The following is a 19,756-nucleotide window of genomic DNA, read 5'->3' as shown; positions in this document are numbered from 1 at the left end:
CTGATCAAGTTACTGCAGCTTACAAGATTCTGCATGTCAGATAATCAAGTATCTGGACACACACACAGTCCATGCAAATGCAAACATATAAATCAAAAGTTTCACTATCAGAGATAACTAATGTAGGCAAATGCTTTCTGCCGTGGTGTTTTGTTTGCTTGTTTTTCTTAACCTATTTGTTTCATTTTCATTCTTTGTTGTTGGAGTTTTGGTTTTTTTTGTTTCTTAATATATATGAGCTCCTCTTCAAAAATTCTATAGCAGTCAGTAAATGCATGATAAACTGATTATCCTAATGGCTGACTACACAATTACCTCCAGCCATGATCTACTTACATTTTAAGCAAAGGGCAATCTGTCATTCTATGTTTCACTTGAGAGCTACCTTAAAATACGTAATTAAAACTGTTTCCACTTGAAATATTCCATTCTGCATCTTAGACACAGCCCATTATGAGGTCCTGCTAGAGCAGAAGAGTTACGTTTTAACACTTGAAAAGACAAAAATGCCAAAACCCTGCTATTGAGACCCAAGATGTTTCTCGTTCCTGCCAGCTGATAATGAAGCTGTTTTCAAATTCAGACCCTAAAAATGCCAGTTGAAATAGTTATTACAGAGTGCCTTGTACCAAAGGTGGAATATCCACAGCTCCAGTCTGCAGCAGGCAGGACAACTGAGCAGCCTACAAAGCTTTCTAGCAATTCATAAAACTCACCAGCCTGCACAGAGACAAGACACTGAAATGGAGAGCACTGCTACCAGCACAGCAGATCTCAGGCTACAGATTCTTCAGGCCTACTCCATTATTGCATTTCTGCTCACACAGAGAGTAACCACAGAACAGGATATATCGCAGACATTACTCTGGTAAAACGTACCAGTTTGGAAAAATAAATTAAAATTTTAAAAACATAAATAGCACAAACAAAAACTAAAACAAATTATTTCTCCAGGTGATAAATTAATTTTTAATTAGGCCTTCCCACACTACCCTGAAACACAGAGATGCTTGAATCTCAACTTAATTCATCACTGCTACCTAACAAATCAACATATCCCTGCTACAGTCTATTAGACTTACAGCAAAGGGAACCATTTTACTCCTCACCCAGCAGATAATCAGCATACAAATGAAAGCAGGATGCAGGTTCCTGTTGTCACAATAAAAATATTACAGTATCACAAATATCACAGGAAACAAAATATTACAGGAAATATTACAGGAAACTTTTCCTCTAAAGAGGTATGGAGCTTGCTGGTCTCAGTGTATCAGACACTACAGACTGACTGCATGCTTGTAACAATTTATTTCACATTTGTACAAAAGATGCGTTTTTACCACCTATTTTCTTTATAACAACCTCTACTTCCTATCACAACATGTGACTGCAATATTGCAGTCATGTTTCTATCCTCTCAACCCGGCAACTGCAGACTCTTTGCAGCAATTATCCCAAGCGAGATGGGATGGCTGAAAGCTCCTGGGCCCTGCAACTCTCCACATTCAGTGAGTAAGAGAAATCCGTTTAAATCTAGCCAAGGACACACCCCCACCAAATCATCCTCTGCTTATTTCAGCCCCTGCACAAAAAATGTACTTGCAAGAGTAAAGTCTGACAACAGCCTCAAACATCAAATGTCCAATAGCCAGAAACTGATTCAAGACAACTTGTGCGTGGGCACAGGCTCCTGTGAGAAATCCCACATCCTCCTTAGCATAGCTGTGGAGCTTGGCATTAAAGTGAGTAATCCTGGCTGCTTTCCTTATGACCACTGGCAGACTCACATCTTCAGCAAATATCCAGTGCTTGTTATTTATTACTGTCCCAAGCAGGACGTTTCTTGACTTGCCAACTACAGGAATCCTTCTCCATCTCTCCCACACTGATGTGCTACCCATGCCCATAGCTGGCTTGTGTACCGAGAAATACAAACACTGGTTATGAAGCACTAGACTCAGTTTAAGAGTTTTTAAGAGGACTGCCTGAAAAATACAGAACAGACCTACTGAATACACAATACAGACATGAGTCTTCAAGTAGAAAGTGGTTTTCTTCTCTCCCTGTTTATCCAACAGTAGAAACCACTACTCAGCACTGCTGATTACTACTGCCATGCAGTACAAAAGGTTTTCAGCAAAGAAAGTCCACTATTAGCAATACCTCTGAATGTCTGCACAAATGAAGACCCATGTAAGGAAATAATGGCTATTTCCTTAACACCATGTGGAAGTTTTGAATTGGCAGATATTACACAATGCAGACTGATGTGGTAACATGACTCTTCATGTTACCACGACTCTTCAAATAGCTCCAACTCCTGCTTGATTTTAGGGATGTTCCAGTTTTTTGCAAGGTGAAGTTGCAAAATGCAATGAAAGCCTATGTGTGGCCCTTCATGTTTATGCTGTCTGTGAAATGGGTCCTGATTCTAACAATATTAGACCAAAAGACTGGAGGGAATAAGACACAGAAGCCCCTCCTTAATATAGAGCAAGCTGAGTATATCTTAAGAGGCATAATATCTATATCATACATTTGACTTATGAATCAGAAAGGTCCTTATACTGAACTGTGACACCTGGGGATGATACTCAAAAACTGCAGTTGTGCATTGCATTTTGATTCTCCAGTCAGTTTAAGGCTAACATTTTAAAACCTTCTTCAGTTAAAACAGAAAGGTCTGTAATTGTCAGAAAAAACAATGTCCCTTTTCTGCCCACTTTGTAATCATACTTTTAAAAGCAATTAATTTACCTGAGTGCTTGTGACTCCTGCCATCATTTCTCTCCTTAATGGATGACATACAGGTTGAAGAAAAAAAAAATACATCAATCTATGTTCAAAACATATTCAGTAGATTTAGGCTTCTGAATAAAGAAATTGACTTGCATAGACAGTACAGTGGCAGTCAGGATTACAGAATTCTTTTTTTTCTGTTAGGGACTGTTTACATTTTATTGGTTTTTCAGCTATAGTGTACTTGCAATTCTCTCAAACAATCCATTCCAAAACTCATTGTAACTGTGTGTAGATCAGCTTGCATTGCTTCATACAAGCAGTAGAAGAAGATAAACATAGATGTCTGTTTTCTAACTAACAGACCTTCTTCTATATTAACTTAACCCGATAATGTTGTTACAGTCTGAGCTGGAAAACACGAATCCTTGCAGGACCTAACCTACATCCAGGAACTCCTGGGCCAACACTGAGCCAAAGTAAAGTGCTGGAAACTGGGTCACACTATGATATGTACAGGGCAGCAGGAGGGGGATCAGCACTCAGCCTGACCTGCTTATACTGGCAAGAGCACGAGAGATGAAAGAAACTGGGTGTGCATGGTGTGTGAGCTGCCCAAGAGCTTGATGAGACTTGAAATGAGGTGGGGACTAGGAAAAGAAAGGAAGGTAATCAGGAAGCTCCTGTGCAGGGAACAGAGGCTGAAAGTTCAGATCAATGGTCTCTTTCTGATCAATTACCAGTTAGTTTCCAACTGAAATTAACCAGCCTGGTGTAAGTTCAACCTCAAGTATCATAACAAAGTAAAACCTTTCCCATGCAGATAGGCTCTTTCAGGATGAAAAGCACTATTTGATACAACTACAATATTATGAATAAAGACAAAAGTAAAAGACCAACTTTGCCTTGTAAATATTCACTGCCAATGCAAATCAACAGCTACTTCTGCATGCCAGCAGAACAACTGTTTAGACAGGGACACTACACGCCGTTTATCTTTGGTTAACTGAAATTCCTCCCTAGGGTTTCAAGGCTTCCCATCTGTACCCAAAAAAGATTCAATAGGAAAAGAAGTATTTATATTTTATACCAGGAGTTACCAGGAGTAAAATTCAAAACAGAGTGAAGGCCAGGCAGAGACAAACTTATGCTCCCTGTGGGAAGCTTGCAGGGGTGCCAAAATATACAGAGGAAGCAACATCTAAAAAACAAATCCCTGAAACCCCCTACTTTATTTTTCAAAAGAAAAACAGAACACATGAAAAAAAAAGTTTCAGAAATTTCTTTGAATCTGCCCCAAAGTAAGCCAGAGCCTCTGGTTAAGTAACTGCAAGAATGTTGTGCAAGAATGGCAGTCAGCAGTCAAAAAGCTTAAGTACCAACTTCCACATAGGAACAGCTCTTAGCCACTGCCCCCAAGCCAAGGTGGAGCAGGAACACGGGGTGTGGGTGGCTGGGAAACCTTCAGATGTAAAGATCAGTATCTTGCAGATGGGAACCCTCCTTGTTAATCTAAGGGTGGTATTGCAAGCAAATATATTCAACACATGGAAACATACAACTTGCTGTGAATAATTAGAAGAACTTTTGGCAGTAATAGAATGGAAATTAACAAGGAAGAAGGCAACACAATCCAGATAAACAAACCTGAGCTTCATCTGAAGCCTCCCAAACATGGAACGGCGGAAATAGTTCTGCAAAGACACCTAAACCTCCAAAGACTTATGAATGTCACAGTCAAAGTTTGAAGTTGTGTAATTTCAAAACAGTGCAAGTCCTGTAACTCTTCTCCTTCCTACCCGTCTACAACAAACTCGAACATTTACCATGGAAGCCGTGAAACTTACGAGTTCTTCATGACAACAAATACTCTTGAAAGAGAAGAAAAGAAAATAATTTGAGCTTGATAATCTGAGTTTTACACACTGTGTGTCATCACTTCATCGCCAAGGCGTGATTCGGAAACAGACACAGCAGCATGCAGCCAGGCTACTTACACTGTCTGGAAAAGCGCCCGCTAAGATCAAGTTGCAGAAATAATTCACACCTGCAGCAAAGCTGCACAAAACATCATCAACTTGCCAATTTTGACAGGCATATGCCGACCGTGGCAGGGGGAAAGTGTTCCTATACAGATGAATATGAACAAGAAGTATGAAATCCCCTTTCCGCACCCCAAGCAAAGCCAGGCAGGACCCGAGCGCTCCACTTGGCCGTATCCCGCCGCGGGCCCACCGGCGGAGGGTGGCCCGCACCCACCACGGCCTCCCTCGCCCCGAGGCGGCCTCTGAAGAAGGGGGCCCGCCCGGGATGTACCAGCCGAGCCGCGGCCACTTCGACGCCCGGTTCGGCCCAAGGGCGCCCGAACCGCAGCGCCGGCCCGGCCCCGCTGCCCGCTCCACGCGCCTCGCCCCACGCCGGCCGCGCTCAGCCCCGCCGGGGCCGGGACCACCCCGAGCACGCCCCGAGGGGCGGAGGGGCCGAGACGCACACGCCGCGCCCCCGCCGTGGGCATCCCGGCCCGGCCCGCCCGGGGAGGGGAGAGAGGGGAGAGCAGCGAGAGCGGCCCGGGGAGGGGCGGCCGGCGGCGCCCCCGGCCCGCCGCCAGCCGCGCAGGGAGGCGGGGGTGCGGGGAGGCCCCGGCGCCCTCCCCCGCCGAGCGGAGCCGCCCCCTCGCTCCCGGGCAGCGCCCCCGCCCGCACTCACCCGCCGAGCCCAGCAGCAGCCACAGCAGCCACATGGCCCCGCGCCGGCCGCCCCGCAAACTTCGGGGCTGCTCCGCCAGTGCGGCCCCACGGAGCCTGCGGCGGGGAGCGGCGGTGCGGGGGCCGGCCCGGGGGAGGGCCCGGGGGTGGTGCCGCCGCCGCCCCGCCCCGCTGGGCGGTCGTGCCCACCCGCCGCTGCCGCCGCCCCGGCCAGCGCGGCTGAAGGGTCGCCTCGTCTTCCTCGCCTCTGCTGCACATCGGACACCTCCGGCCGGTTCTGACGGCCGGGTTGCGGTGGTGGTAGCGTGTCTTACAACTAACGCTCCGCTTGCCGTGCAGCGGCGGACAGGAGCCCTTTAGGGAACACCTGGAAGAGTTTGGGTGAGAGCTGCGCCCCTGCGGACACGCTGGGGCATAAATGCATAAATGCTCGCTCAACACCTTCTACAATGACAAAGGAGTATACTGTTTTCAAAAAGCTCCCCTTACATCTCCTGATGCATGCTCCTCTAAACTTCATTCCCTAACTAGAAGACGAGGTATTTCCATAGCCAGTCAGTCAGAATCACATTGGAAAATCTGAGATCATCAAGTCCAACTTATGACCAAACACCACCTTGTCAACTAGACCTTGGCACTGAGTGCCACATTCAGTCTTTTCTTACACATTTCCAGGGACAGTGACTCCACCACCTCCCTGGGCATCTAATCACCCTTTGTGTGAAGAAATTCCTCCTAATATCCGACCTAAACCCGCTCTGGCTCAGTTTAAGGCTATGTCCGCTCATCCTGTTACCGGTTAGCTGGGAGAAGAGGCCAGCCCCCACCTGGCAACTTTCAGGCAGTTGTAGATATAAGTTATAAGCTCTCCCTTGACCCTCCTTTTCTCCAGGCTACACAATCCCAGTTCTCTCAGTCACTCCTCACAGGACATGTGCTCCAGAGCCTTCCCCAGCTCTCTTGCCCTTCTCTGGACACAGTCCAGCACCTCAATGTCCTTCCTGAATTGAGAGGCTCAGAACTGGACACAGCACTCAAAGTTTGGCCTCACCAGTGCCCAGTACAGGGGGACATGCCAAGTATACAGGGAAATCAGAGCCAGCCTGTCGGGTTTACTATTCTAGTAAAGAGCATTTGGGAAATTTATATTGCATTTTCAATCTAGGATCCCAATCCTGACCCAACTGAGTTTCAGTGGGAGCAGGGGTGAGCCTTGTTTTAACAAACAACATATATGATGACCAGAAAGAAACTCACCTTACTGTGTGCCATTCTGCTTTCATGCAAAAATCATGGGCAGTTCATTAAGTGGCACCTTTTGGTTGTAAAGTATTCCCCTGTGTGTGTGTCAAGTACATAAGTAGATCTACATGTGTATAGAATAAAGTTTAACTCTCTAAAAAGCTTGCAGCATGTATTTAAGAGCTGAAGAAGAAGGCTTAGTGCAGAAGGTATTTTAGCTAAGAATTAAAGCCAGTTTATGGCAGTAAAAAGCTGGCAAATGATGTCTAAAACTGTGCTCAGCTAATCTGCACAATAATAATGTTTCAAGCAGAATTCTTGAATTCTTACAATTCATGTTTAATATACTCAGAGGAGCTTGTGGAGATTTACTGATAAGGATTTCACAGCATTTGGAAATATTAATTTAATTTTTTATTGAAAATAAGGCTTTTACTTGAATACTTAGATGTAGCTTCTGTTAGTTTTTCAGTGGTATTTTAACCACTGATAGCTAATTCCCTCATAGAAGTCAGCTTGGGAACTAGTTTCCAGAAGGGGGTCTGAGAAGGAAGAGTGGTTTCTGACTGCTGAGGGATGTGGCTGTGGGAATTTCCTCTGCCTACCAGGACACCAATCTCTGGCTGCTGCCCTTCCTTTTTGGGGTCTCAGTGTGATACCCCAGCGTGATCAGCTCACCACCAGGTGGGCTCCAGCCAACTCACCCTGACTGCATGCAGCAATTGGTGTGCAGAGGCAAAGCAAGGTGGATGGGAGCCTCCTTAGCAGTTCCCAAAAAGCAGCATCTTCTAGTTTGCTGACAGATTAAATGGGAAGCTCTCATCTGTAAAAGCATTTTATACACCTCAGTTTCTTAGCCAGCACAGAATAAAAGGTCCAGTGTGATTCCTTGTTACCTTTTGGATGTTGGGCTCCGTGATTAAAAGTGTAATCCCTGTTAGCACAAAGATGCAGGGAGAACAAAGACAGGGAGAGAAACCTCAGCAACTTCATCAGGGAAAATGGACCTCACAACACTTGCTGCTCCCAAGCACATCAGAGAAAACTGATTAAACCTCGGTAGCTGATGTGAAGTCTGCCAAGAAACTGCCTCCCAGATGCCTTGCAAACTAAAGGTGATTATTGCCTGTGGTATAGGATACATGAAGGGATGAAATGGGAACAGCATTTTGGGAACCTGCAAGACTTACCATGCAATGTTTAGGGCAAAGAACAAAGGAAGGGAGAAGGAAATCTCTGAGGTGGATTAAGGAGGAAGAAATGTGGGAAAATTAAGGGAAAAAGGTATGAAAGGGGCTGGCCAGATCTAGCTGAGCCCTGTGTTTGATCACTACAGCCTGTCCTATATTCTAATTAAATCCTGTTTCTAGCTATCTTACATGTAGGTGCACTATCACTTCTGAGGGAATATGTATGAACACTAACCTCAAACTAGATTAGCCAACAAACAAATAGTCTGTGTAAGTGAATAGGACCACAGCCCTCAGGCCAGCAATACACACTCTCATTATCCTCACATGAACTGCCTTCTCCCCTCTCACCAGGGGAGATTTCTGGGTTTGTCCCTCAAAACAAGATGTGATCCCAGCTCTGCTGCAGACTTTGTGCAGCCTCAAGCAAGTCACTCTTGTCAACCCATGCTTTGACTTTCGATGAAACTACCAGCCATCTACACCACAAAGATAAAGGATAAAGAAATAATTTCAGGTTGCTCAGAATGTGGCTAGGTTCTGAGTTGCTACCAGTAATGCAGGGTACCAGCCTATAATCAGGACAAACAAGGAATATACTCTGAAAAAGAGATTAGCTTCATAGTAAATTATGCTGAAGTAATGGCAAGTTGTCACAGGATCTGTTACAAGAAAGCCACATTTTTTAGCTTTGTGCACTGTAGGTAAAGGCTAGAAAGGGAAATTTTCTTCAGATAGTTTATCACAGAATCCTCATTGGTATTCCTACAAGATCACAGAATTACAGGATCACAGCATGAGTAAGGTTCGAAAGGACCACTGGTGGGACCATACAGTCCAAATTCTCTGCTCAAATAGGGTTTCCATAGAACACATCACTTGGGGTTGTGTCCGGACAGCTTTTGAATCTCTGCCATGAGAGAGACTCCAGAACTTCTCTGGGAAATCTGTTCCAGCACTCAGACACCCACAGAGAAAAATTCTTCCATATATTCAGGTGGAACTCGCAGTGCATCAGATTCTGCCTGTTGCCTCCCATCCCAATGCTTGGAGCCAGCAAGGAGAGCCTGGCTCCATTCTCTTGGCAGCCCCCTTCAGATACGTTAAGTACAGACACATTGGTGAATTACCCTCTCAGCCTTCTCCAGGCTGAACAGGCCCCGTTCCCTTCTCCAACCCCTGTAAGAGAGATGCTCTAGTCCCCAGATCATCCTTGTAGCCCTCCACTGGACCTGCTCAGGGAGCTCCATGGCCCTCTTGTACTGTGGAGCCTGGACTGGACCCAGCGCTCCACATGTGGCGGCAGCAAGCCTGACTATAAAATTGTTCTTTTTTAGGTTTTGCAGGCCATGGAGTGTCTCCAATTCACATTGGCAAGCCTGCCAGCTCTTACTAAGGGGGACAAATGATTATTCCTAAGTAGATTGCAGAGGATTTGCATCCCCAAGAGAACCTGACCTCTCTAGGAAGTACCAATGCTCAGCGTATTGTAAACTGAAGCTCAAAGTTTTCATTTATCATTTCTAATCAGCTCACTATACAATCCATATTTAATTTCACAATTATTCTTGAAAGGTAGAAGTTGTTTTTTTAGGGAGTTGGCGTTGGTTTGAGGCAAAAGAGCAAAATGCAATAATGTCTCTAGGTACAATCTAAATTTGCTGACTTCAACCTGTAAATAGGACTCTGAACAAAATTAATACTAGTAATTTATATGTGTCATGCCCAGTGACAGGATTGATAATGATGAAAAGTCAGGACTGTTGTAATTAAGGATAAAAATTTGTAATAATATATTGCAATATTTTGTGTATGACAGAACTGCCACTTAGCAAGTCTGAGAGTTTGGAGCTGTGGTTAGCAACAGCTTTTTGAAGGATTCAATATAATAATAATCAAATGTTTAACACACTGCAGCAAAATGATAAATATAGATCCAAATATATTTATGAACTTGTCATCAGCATTAACATCTATCAAGTTAAACAGGTATATTAGCATATCAGCCTATATCCATCTATCCATTAGAATTAATCTTCATTAGGGCTTTGTGATGTCCTGATCTCTAGTTCTCCTGGCTGTTGAAGCAATATTCTCTCTGCAAAACAGAGTTGGAGATCAATTTTTAAAGGAGTCATAGGGGGTATTTGGATTCCCTGAAATGAGTCTTTTGCTTCTCTCATCTTGACATGTGAAGGGCTATTAACTATGTGCATGGATGTGGTCCTCATCACTATGCCAGTTTAAAACATAAGGATCAAATCAAAAGCAAGGGACAGTTCCCAGACATGTGCAACTACATTGGCAGCCTTCTCAAAGAAAGCAAATTGAACTAGGATGGAGCTTAAAGAGGGAGTGAGAGAAGCCTCTCCTGCCCACTGTGTACCACGGGCTCCAGAGCTTGCAGAGACAGGAAGCACCTGGGCACACTCATGCATCTTCCCTTGAGCTCCAGCAGTGCCAGCCTTGGATTCAGGGATTCACTCAACTTCCTTGGCCTGCCTCTGTGCTCCCAGGAGCACAGTCCCCACAGCTTCCTCAGGCATGCAAATGGTTAATTCTAGGACTGGTCTCTAGAGATGTGAGCTACTCCATACTTTGTGCACAAATAGAGTTTAATGAGCCTCCAGAAAGAGTATGTGATGATGGACCAAATCTGGGATGTTCTGCTAGTATGAATGAAGTTATCTTAAGTGTGGAACCCTCTTCCTCCTGTCCTGCCAGGCTCTGGGCTCAGCAAGTTAGAGACTCGTAGTTCTCAGTAGCCACTGGCTTTTCTGCTCTAGTGCTATGAAAAGGGGAGGTCCCAAAGCTTTGGCCCATTCATTTTCATTTCTTTCTTTGCCCAGTCTGCAAAGGTCCCTCTGCTGCCAGCTCCTGTTTGGCCTGAGCTGCAGCTCTAACAACGCTCCCTGTTCGGGACTCGGAAACCAGAGATGAAAAGTCTTGTGAGGTCAATTTGTCTCCAAAATCTGGGCAATGTAAGACTGATAGTGCAATGCTTTTGGTCTTGAGCTGTCCCATACTGCCAAAGCCAGTAGGAGGCTGGAATGCCTTGGCAGCAGCAGCATTTCCTGACAGCAGGGCAAGGGGCTTAGCTCACGACTCTGTGTACTGTGATGGCAACTTGGGAGATGTCTCTGTGTTCCCTGATACCACAAAAGGTGCAGGATCTCACCCCTAATTTTTATCACTCAGGTGGCACACAGCTGTTTTTTTCTCATCCTTATTTTACTCTGAGCTATGTTAAATTTCAGCTGGGTCATTTTCAGAGCAGTTTTCCCTCTTCTAGACACTCTCCTCCCCACACCCCCCTATACTTGCCAGCACCAGTCTGTCTATACTATTCCACATTGCTTGCTCAAGCTAAGTAAGTTCCCAGTTCCAGCTACTTGATACAAAAGACAGCGTTCAAAATCAGAAATAATGCTGGAAAGTTCTGATACCTGTTTCATCTTTTAATCCTATTCTGTGGAGTGACAGGGGGCTACACTAGCAGAATCAATTGCAAAATAAAAACACTTTACAAAATATTGCATCCTTTCTATTTTACCTGTTGTGCTGGTCTTGGATGAGGTGGAGGTGATTTTCTTCACTGTGCTAGCATGGGTCTGTGTCTGGGATTTGTGCTGAAAACATTGAGAGTAAAGAGAGGTTTTTGTTATTGCTGAGAAGTGCTTACACAGTGTCAAGGTCTTTTCTGCTTATTGCATTGCCCCACCAGCAAGTAGGCTGAGATTGCTCAGCTGTAACAGCTGACCCCAGCTGACACAGGGTAGCCCAGACCATATGACATCATGCTGAGCACAAAAAGCTGGATGGCAGGGGGACATTCAGAGTGATGGCATTTGTCTTCTCAAGTCACCATTACATGTGAGGGGGCCCTGCTCTTCTGGGATGGCTGAACTCCTGCCTGCTCTTGGAAAGTGATGAATAAAATCCTTGTTTCACTTTGCTCGTGTGCGTGGCTTTTGCTTTCCCTATTGAACTGTCTTTGTCTCAACCCATGAGTCTTCCCACTTTTACTCTTCTGATTCTTTCCCGTGTCCCACTGGAGGGAAGGGAGAGAGTGGCTGTGTGGGGCTTGGCTGCTGTCTGTGGTGAAACCAAGACACCTATTTATAAATGTGGAGATCAATTAGGAAGTTCTATAGTTACACTTCTCTAGCTACAAAGCCAGACAGAGTTCTTGTTTACAAGCTCCTCACCCCCACCTCTCACCCACTCAGGTCACAGTTGTATTACACTTGATCTTCTGGGTACTTGTGTTTTTCTGGAGGGACTCATTAAAAAATCCATTGCACTTGAGGGGGAAATGGGTGGGTTTAATTCAAAATGTGAGTTTTATTCTTTACCTAACGTGTCAATATTTTCAGCCAATGATTTAGAAAGAAGTAATCACAGACAGCATGTATAACAGCAAGATGATTATGCTGTTACCAAGTCTTCCAATCACCTCTTGTACAATCAGCATATCAATACTTTCCACTGAGGTAATGGGCAGTGTGTGAAATTTCCAGGCTGCTTCCAGAATCTAAAGCAGATGAAGACAAATAAACAGGGGGGATTATTTGGCAGTAAAATATCTAATCAATAAGTGAATGCCTGAATCAATACATGTCCCCTAGCAGTTTAGCTCCAACTGTCCCTTAAAGATAATCTAACAAATTAGTAATAAAAGTCAAATTGATTTGTATAGATAATGAAAATTTGCTGTAATTTGGAGCAAAATGACCTAAAACTACATTATGCATGTAAATGCCCTGCTACTGTAAAATGTTACACCTCCCATGGTGTTTATGTCACCTGAAGGTCTGAAAGTTTAACTCCTGCCTCTGGTTTAATGCCTATTTTAGAAATAGAGTCCTTGTCTTTTGCTATATGTCGTAAAAAAAATCACATCATGAAAGCTGCCTTTTAAGTGCATGTGTGGGAATCTTTTTCTAAATATTTTCACAAAATATTTGGTGCTATCTTGCACTGATGCTTTTGTATAAAGGGTAGAGGAAATGTAACCAGAAGCAGGCAAGTAATTAAAAACACAAGGTGGGAGGCAATGGAGTAGCCAGGATCTTTAAAACTTCATAGGAAAATAAGCCCTAAGCTAAAACTGAATTTTCTGAGTGCCAGATCTTAAATTAATTCTTTTAGAATTGAACCCTGAGGTACTAAATCAGACTCCTTTAAAATCATCTTGACCACAAAATTACTTTGTGATTAGGTAACAGACGAAGGAAGGAATGCATCTTATCTCTTTGAAGCTCTCCTGAAATACAAGGCAACAAGATGGCAGAAGAAGATAACCTACATGGTGTTTGCAGTTCCTAACTGGGAACCTGGCTGGTATTTGAAAAACTGGGAATTAAATAATTTTTGCTAACAAGGGTAAATGGATTTTTTTTTTTAACATTAATATGTGTGTTTAAAATGTTTTATTTTAAAATTATGATCTGGAATTTCTAGTTTGTCCAAAATTTAGTCTTTTCAGTGGCTAATGTTCCTCAAGCTGTTCATGGATAAAGTCCTCTTAAGCACTTCTAGGGTTCATCTGGCTTTTTAAATGTCTGCTTCAGGATGAGCTAAATCCCCAGAAATGCCTAGTTTCTCTCAATTAAATGTGAAAAAAGCCCACAATGTCTGGCTTCAGTGGAAACAACAGCCATTAGAAATGTCTGGAGCTTATACAGATGCAGAGCCAACGCCCTGTGAGCTGCAGCCCTCCTGGGGCAAGAGGGGCTGCTTAAACTGGGGCAGAGATGCCTTCTCCCACCCCTGAGATGCAATCATTGTGAGTACAGCAAGAAGTTTGCACCCTGGGAAGCACAGGAGGCTCAGCAGAAATTTATGACCCACACAGGAAATTGTCCAGGTTCCTCTAATTTACTGAAGGATGAAAAACTCACTAGTTATTGCAAGAACTCGTAATGAAATATAATTTTGGGTGCATTCCCTTTTTCGGAAAAAGGAAAACTTCAGTATCTGCAGCATTCTCAGTGTGGTGGTTCTAGCAGCCCTGATTTGAGGAAAGTGCATCTTCCATTTCCCAGCTTCTGAACATTTGGATACTTCCTAACTGAGAAATGTAATGGCTAAATCCTGTTTAATGTATAAGATCACAGCACAAACTCGTGTGACCCAAGGTCTGATGCAGGGGCCAGAAATACTGCATCTCTATTTCCTAGAGAGGAACCTTTAGAGGAAAAGGAGCAGCAACTGAATGGATGTGTCCCACCAGCTCAGTTATCTCAGCTTGACTGCACACAATATAGACACGGGTATGGATTTGGGCATGTGTTGTGGTGTAACCTCAGCCCCACACAGCCACTCACTCACTCTCCCTTGGTGGGATGGGGGAGAGAATCAGAAGGGTAAAAGTGAGAAAATGTGTGTGTTGAGATAAAGTTCTGTATGTAAAGCAACAGCCATGCACACAAGCAAAGCAAAGCAAGGAATTCATTCCCCACTTTCCAATGGCAGGTGTTCAGCTATCCCAGGAAAGCAGAGCTCTGTCATGCCTGGCAGGGACTTGGGAAGACAAACACCATCACTCTGAATGTACCCCCTTTCCTTCTACTTGCCCAGCTTTACGTGCTGAGTGTGAGGTGCTGTGGTCTGGAACATCCCTGTGGTCAGCTGTGGCCAGCTGTTCCAGATGTGTCCCCTCAAGGCTTCTTGTGCCCTCCCAGACTCCTCACTGGTGGGGTGCGTGAGGAGCGGAAAAGGGCTCCCTGTAAACACTGCTCATCAGCAAGGAAAACATCCCTGTGTTGTCAACACTGTTTCCACCACAAATCCAAACACAGCCCCGTGCCAGCTACTCTGAAGAAAATTATCCCAGCCAAACCCAGGACAATAAGGGGTATGATTCTGTGATATTTTTATTACTGACTCTTTGTTTGTGACCAGTGCAGGGTGTTGGATGGGAATAAGACCCCGAGTTGTAATGGGGAGTTGCTCTTATTTTACACAAGAGAGCAATGGCATATTGAAACACTCACTTTGATGGTTTCCCTTGTCTGCAGGGAGTGCTCAGTAAAAGCTTTCTGCTATGTCTGGATCGACATAACTGGGATTGTTGGTCCCACATGAATTGAGCCAGGAAGTACTGCAGTACAGAGATGGTCCAGATAGGAAAACAAATGCCAGCGACAGACAAGATCTAATTTCAGCATTAGGCTAATGATGTGACTGATGCCGAGCCAGTAGGAAATTATTATGGCCTAGATTAGATTATGCATGCAATGTCAGAAGGGCCTTTCTCTACCCCTGCATGCATCCCTGCCCTTCCCCACAGATTTACAGAGAGCAGTCAGCCCCTTGCCTCTGTTCCATCACACTCTTGTTAATACAGGTAGATTAGAAAGCTGTATAAGCAATTACAAGCTCCATCATAATGTTCTATCACCCACCTTCCCTCACTCTCTCCTGAAATCTCATTAAAGAAAGAAAAAAAAAACCAAACCTGTCTGTATGGAAATCCAAAGTGACCTCTCTTATGCATCCATTGGTATTTGTTTCACCTGCCAGAAGTACAAAAGATTTTTCAGGTCCAGAAGCTGCTTGCAACGTCAGCAGGGCCAAGACCAAAATGAATAACTTTGCCATGAACCAGAATGGGAATTTGAGCCCTAGCAACTCCAGTCTCACCTGAAACTCTCCAGGCAGCAATTCCCACTGGCACAGCATTGGCCAACAGGACTTCCTCAGCAAAAAAACCCACTTCTCCTCTTTTTCTTTGTCCAACAAAAAGTACAGGTTTGAGTTACAGTAAAGGATAGCTATGTTTATGAAATGTTCTTTCCAGCCTCACTGATGTGGAGAGAAGCCATCTTTTCTCATATTCCAGCAAGAATTACCAGGGCACTGTGCAAAGCCACACATCCACACGTGGTAACATGAAGCTCATGTTATACAGGGGGATGGCAAGATATGCAGTAAAGGTCTGTCCAGCTGACTTCAAGAGACTTCATGGAAATAGGGAAACACCACAGAATGGCTATCAGGGAAGCTGTTTCGATCATGTAGGCTTATTGTCAAACCTCAGCACAAAAGGCTGGAAGAAAGATACCACTCTAACAGGAGGGGTAGGAGAGGATGTAGCAGAATACAGGAATGATCCCTGTTTCTCCACATGTGGCTGCAGAGCAACAGGGATTGTGCAGAAAGGAAAGAAACTGTAGGGAGGAAGGTTTGGGTTTCCCCACTCAGCAGCATGTACTCAGATGTGTAAGAACCTCCTTGCTTGGACCCAGGTGAATCTGAATCAGCTTTGCTGACCCAATTGTCTCATAGGTGTGCATCAAACTTAAACTGAAAACAAAATAAAGTTTTCACTAGCTTGAAATTTCATATGAAACCAGTGAAAAATTACCCAAAGTCAAATAGGTTCATTTTTTAAAAGCTGGTGCTAATGTCTGTGAAATACCTTCATTAATCTGTGTTTTACACTTAAAGTTTTGCATGAGATGTTGCACAAATCCTTAGCATGGGCTTATCCTGCACTTAGATGGCCAGAGGGATGATTGATTTATTTGGTAGCAGCTGAGTGTTTATTCAGCATATAGTTAGAAGCCCTTCAAGATTGACTAGAGCACTGTATAGGCATTCCTTTGGGTTAGCTTGTAAAAATTAAGTGATATACACAGCGAGTGTTTCCCTCAGACATTAGCAGAAGTCAGGCCTGAGCAGAACTGTTTGAAATGCTGGTGTCTGAGTTTGCTGGGATGGTATGAAAATGGGATTTATCTTTCTTAACACTCTTTTCAGAACTTTACTTTTGAGACAATCAATTATTTCCAAGTTTGACCTTTTTAATGGTTAAATTGTGACTCACACTGAGATTTAGCAAGTCAGATTAAGCTGGCCTGAAACAAGCTGACAGGTGTCATTTAAAAGATAGCTGTCCATACTCTAATTTCTGCATGGAAAAAAAAAAAAGCAAGCTCCAGCTTGGAAACACATTTGAGTACCTATACAGTATGCAAAGATTGTAAAGCATATAAAATGGATAAGTAAAGAAAAATTAATCAGGAGAATCCTATGGCAAACAGAGTTGCAGACTCTAAAAGAGCAGCACAAGTTGTATAAGTATTTTGTCAAGACTGAGACAGATCATAGCAATAGCATGAGCCTCTCATGGCAAATTTCCTGTCTTCATCACTAAGGAAGGAGGACACAATTTTTTTCTGTTCTGTGCAGAGGAAGAAGGACTTAATGAGTTCATGCCACATCAGGTCTGTTAAGATACTTGAAAGGAAATGGTAAATAAACAGGAAGTCAGGCAACAGCAATGCTAAGAAACAGCTATTAACATCAGGCAATCTAACACCTCTAGGTCAAGACAACTTCTGTCTGGCATATTTTTACAGATTTTGCATCAATCCTGTACCAAATAGATGATAAATAGTTAAACCAATGTTTAGAGTCTGCCCTATTGTTCTGAAGCAGGAGATAGAGTTCCCAGATCATCCATGTCAGAGATGTATGGCCTAAATGGAATGCAAAGACTTACCAAAGGCACTTAAGAGCTTCCAAGAAATTCTTGCAGGAAAGAGATACTCTCAAAAGATTGCAAAATGACATTTAAAATATTCTTTCTTGCAGCAGGTAGGATTGGAACAAACTTCTTGCCCTTAACTCTTACCTCCTCCAACTCCCTTTTGGCAGTGATATTGAGGAATTCTTCGTGGCATTTGTGATTCCTGTTTAACAGTATGTCTTCATGAGTGTCATTGTAGGGAATCACTGAGGACTACCCCTATCAGAAACATCAGAGAAATGCAAGAGCAGACACCTGTGGGGGGAAAAAATAGGGGAGGAATTAAAAATGGACAATAAATCTTTGAATTTAATCTGCATTCAGAAGAGAGAATGGGGACTTATACCAGGAATGGAAAAATAATTTCACACTGTAAAACTAGCCCAGAAAGTCTTTGCCTTGGCAAGTACTGCTGTGCTGGTATCCATTTCCAGTGTGAGTTGTTTGAGCTGACCAAGAAGATATCCTATTCCATCCATGTTCCCTTTTGGGAGCCAACAGCATTTCCTTGTGGTTGTTTCCCCACTACTCTTTACCTGTTTGGATGAGTTTCCCAGGGTGCTGCCCCTGTGCTCAGCCCTAGGGAATACCACCCATGACTGTCACCTCTGCACGAGGTTGTTATAACAATGTTCTTGCAAGTGTGGTGCAGCACCTGCCTACTTGCCTTAGGTGATGAGACAACCTCCCTGTTTTTTGGGAGGCAGGCAGTTGCTGTCCTGCTGCACTCAGGCAGTGTTCAGTGTGAGGTCTCAGGTGGCCAAAGCCTACCAGCATGGCAGAGACCAGTCCTTCCATAGGGAAGGAAAGGGACCATGGGGCAGAGGCTCTGGGAAGCCCCCAGGCTCTAGTTTTTCTAGCCTGGGCTAAGTACCTGTCAGGGCTTCTTCCCCTACAGCCTTTCCAGAAGAGAAGCATAGACTGGTGCCTGGTGTTAGCTTGCCAGGGCTTCGTGCCCCACTGGGGGACCATCAGATTGGATTGATTTCACAGATTAGAGGCTCCATCCCAGTCTCCCAGGCCACCCCATCCATGCTGTGGTTGGCAGTGCATAGCAGCCTGGCACACATCAGCTGGATTTTGTACTGTGTTTATACATTATGAGTGCCATAATGTGGGGTGGCTGCTGCCAAACCAAACAACCTCGTGGCCTGCTGCCTGCTCCCTGCACTACCACAGCCCACTAATAACGTGTCCTGGGAGCAATGAAGTGTCCCTGTCCATGCCTGGGCCATCTGAGCCTTTATCTGCTGAGGTGGAATTCTCTGGGAGAGGGGAAGGGTGCAAGGAGGGGAAGCAGGAGCTGGGGTGCCCCCCTCAAGTCCTGCTGGACCCCGTGGCAGTGTCACCACTGTCACCTGCAGTGAGCAGGGAGGAGAAGCTGGCAGCTGGCATCAGACATGCCTGCACTTTGCTTCAGAAGACTTAATGCCCTTAGTCCCCTTCTCCACCTGATGTGTCTACATACAGAGCACAGTCCTCCTCTAACAGGCATTATATTATTATAGGCATCTATCTAAGGCACCTGGGACCTAGACAGTGTAATTAGAGAGCAGTTAAGGTCAGACAAGTGATAAGTTAACAGTAGTCTCTGACTCAGCTTACATACCTTGTTTACCTTCACTCAAAACCATTCAGTTTGCTGACAGTCATACAATTTTCTGCTAGGTAATCCTGAACACCTGAGTGTTTGGCCCTGAAATCTTTCACAAAATTACCAAAGTTGAAGAGTGAGTTACTGTCTTCCCAGATAGCATCTCCCCTGGCCTGCCAGCATGGAGCTCTCCCATGTGTGTTTAGTCATCTCTGATGATGTCCTGTGCCTGCATGCACATGGATTAGCAAAAATAAATGGCCAATGCAGGGAGGAAAATACTTTCCTTGATTTCATATCTCATCCATGGCAATTATTTCCTTTTCAACTTAATGCTCCTCTTTGTATCTTCTTCCTTTTTCCCTATCAGCCTTTTCCAGTAAACAAGAGAGCTTGCAAGGTTAGCTGAGATTTTTATTTTTTTACTATATGAGGGGTACATCAGCACATTAAGTTACTGGACGTGTAGCATCTGTAGTTGCTCAGAGCACTGCATCAACCACACCAACAGCAGACAACCCAGTGTGCTCTTCAGCAAAAGCACTGTCCTCCAGTGCCCAGGGGAGACAGTCCAAAACATTATGCAAAGGATAAGAACGACTGTAAAAGTTGTTTTGCCCTTAAAATATGCAGGGCTTCAAGTAAAGGAAATGATTCTTTTGGAGCAGAAAGCCTACCCCCTAAATGCAGATCAAGCCATTAGAAAACAACTTAATACAGAGTACTTGGATTATGATATTACTAATAT

At 44.2% G+C, this 19,756-nt stretch overlaps 1 protein-coding gene across 4 annotated transcripts in view; it reads right to left on the bottom strand.

Moving 5' to 3' along the window:
• The window catches only part of LDLRAD3 (low density lipoprotein receptor class A domain containing 3), a 101,148-nt gene extending 95,624 nt beyond the window's left edge, over window positions 1–5,524 (bottom strand). For all 4 annotated transcript variants that reach the window (XM_088166787.1, XM_088166788.1, XM_014873600.2 and 1 more), the window contains exon 1: window positions 5,446–5,524. In XM_088166787.1, the coding sequence (XP_088022913.1) occupies window positions 5,446–5,479 (34 nt within the window). In that variant the 5' untranslated portion in view covers window positions 5,480–5,524. The remainder of the gene's footprint in view (window positions 1–5,445) is intronic.
• Window positions 5,525–19,756: the final 14,232 nt, after the last annotated feature.

Source organism: Sturnus vulgaris, chromosome 6, assembly GCF_052056855.1.
Source record: "Sturnus vulgaris isolate bStuVul1 chromosome 6, bStuVul1.hap1, whole genome shotgun sequence".
NCBI classification, from domain to species: domain Eukaryota; kingdom Metazoa; phylum Chordata; class Aves; order Passeriformes; family Sturnidae; genus Sturnus; species Sturnus vulgaris.
This window is presented reverse-complemented; position numbering and strand designations above follow the sequence as displayed.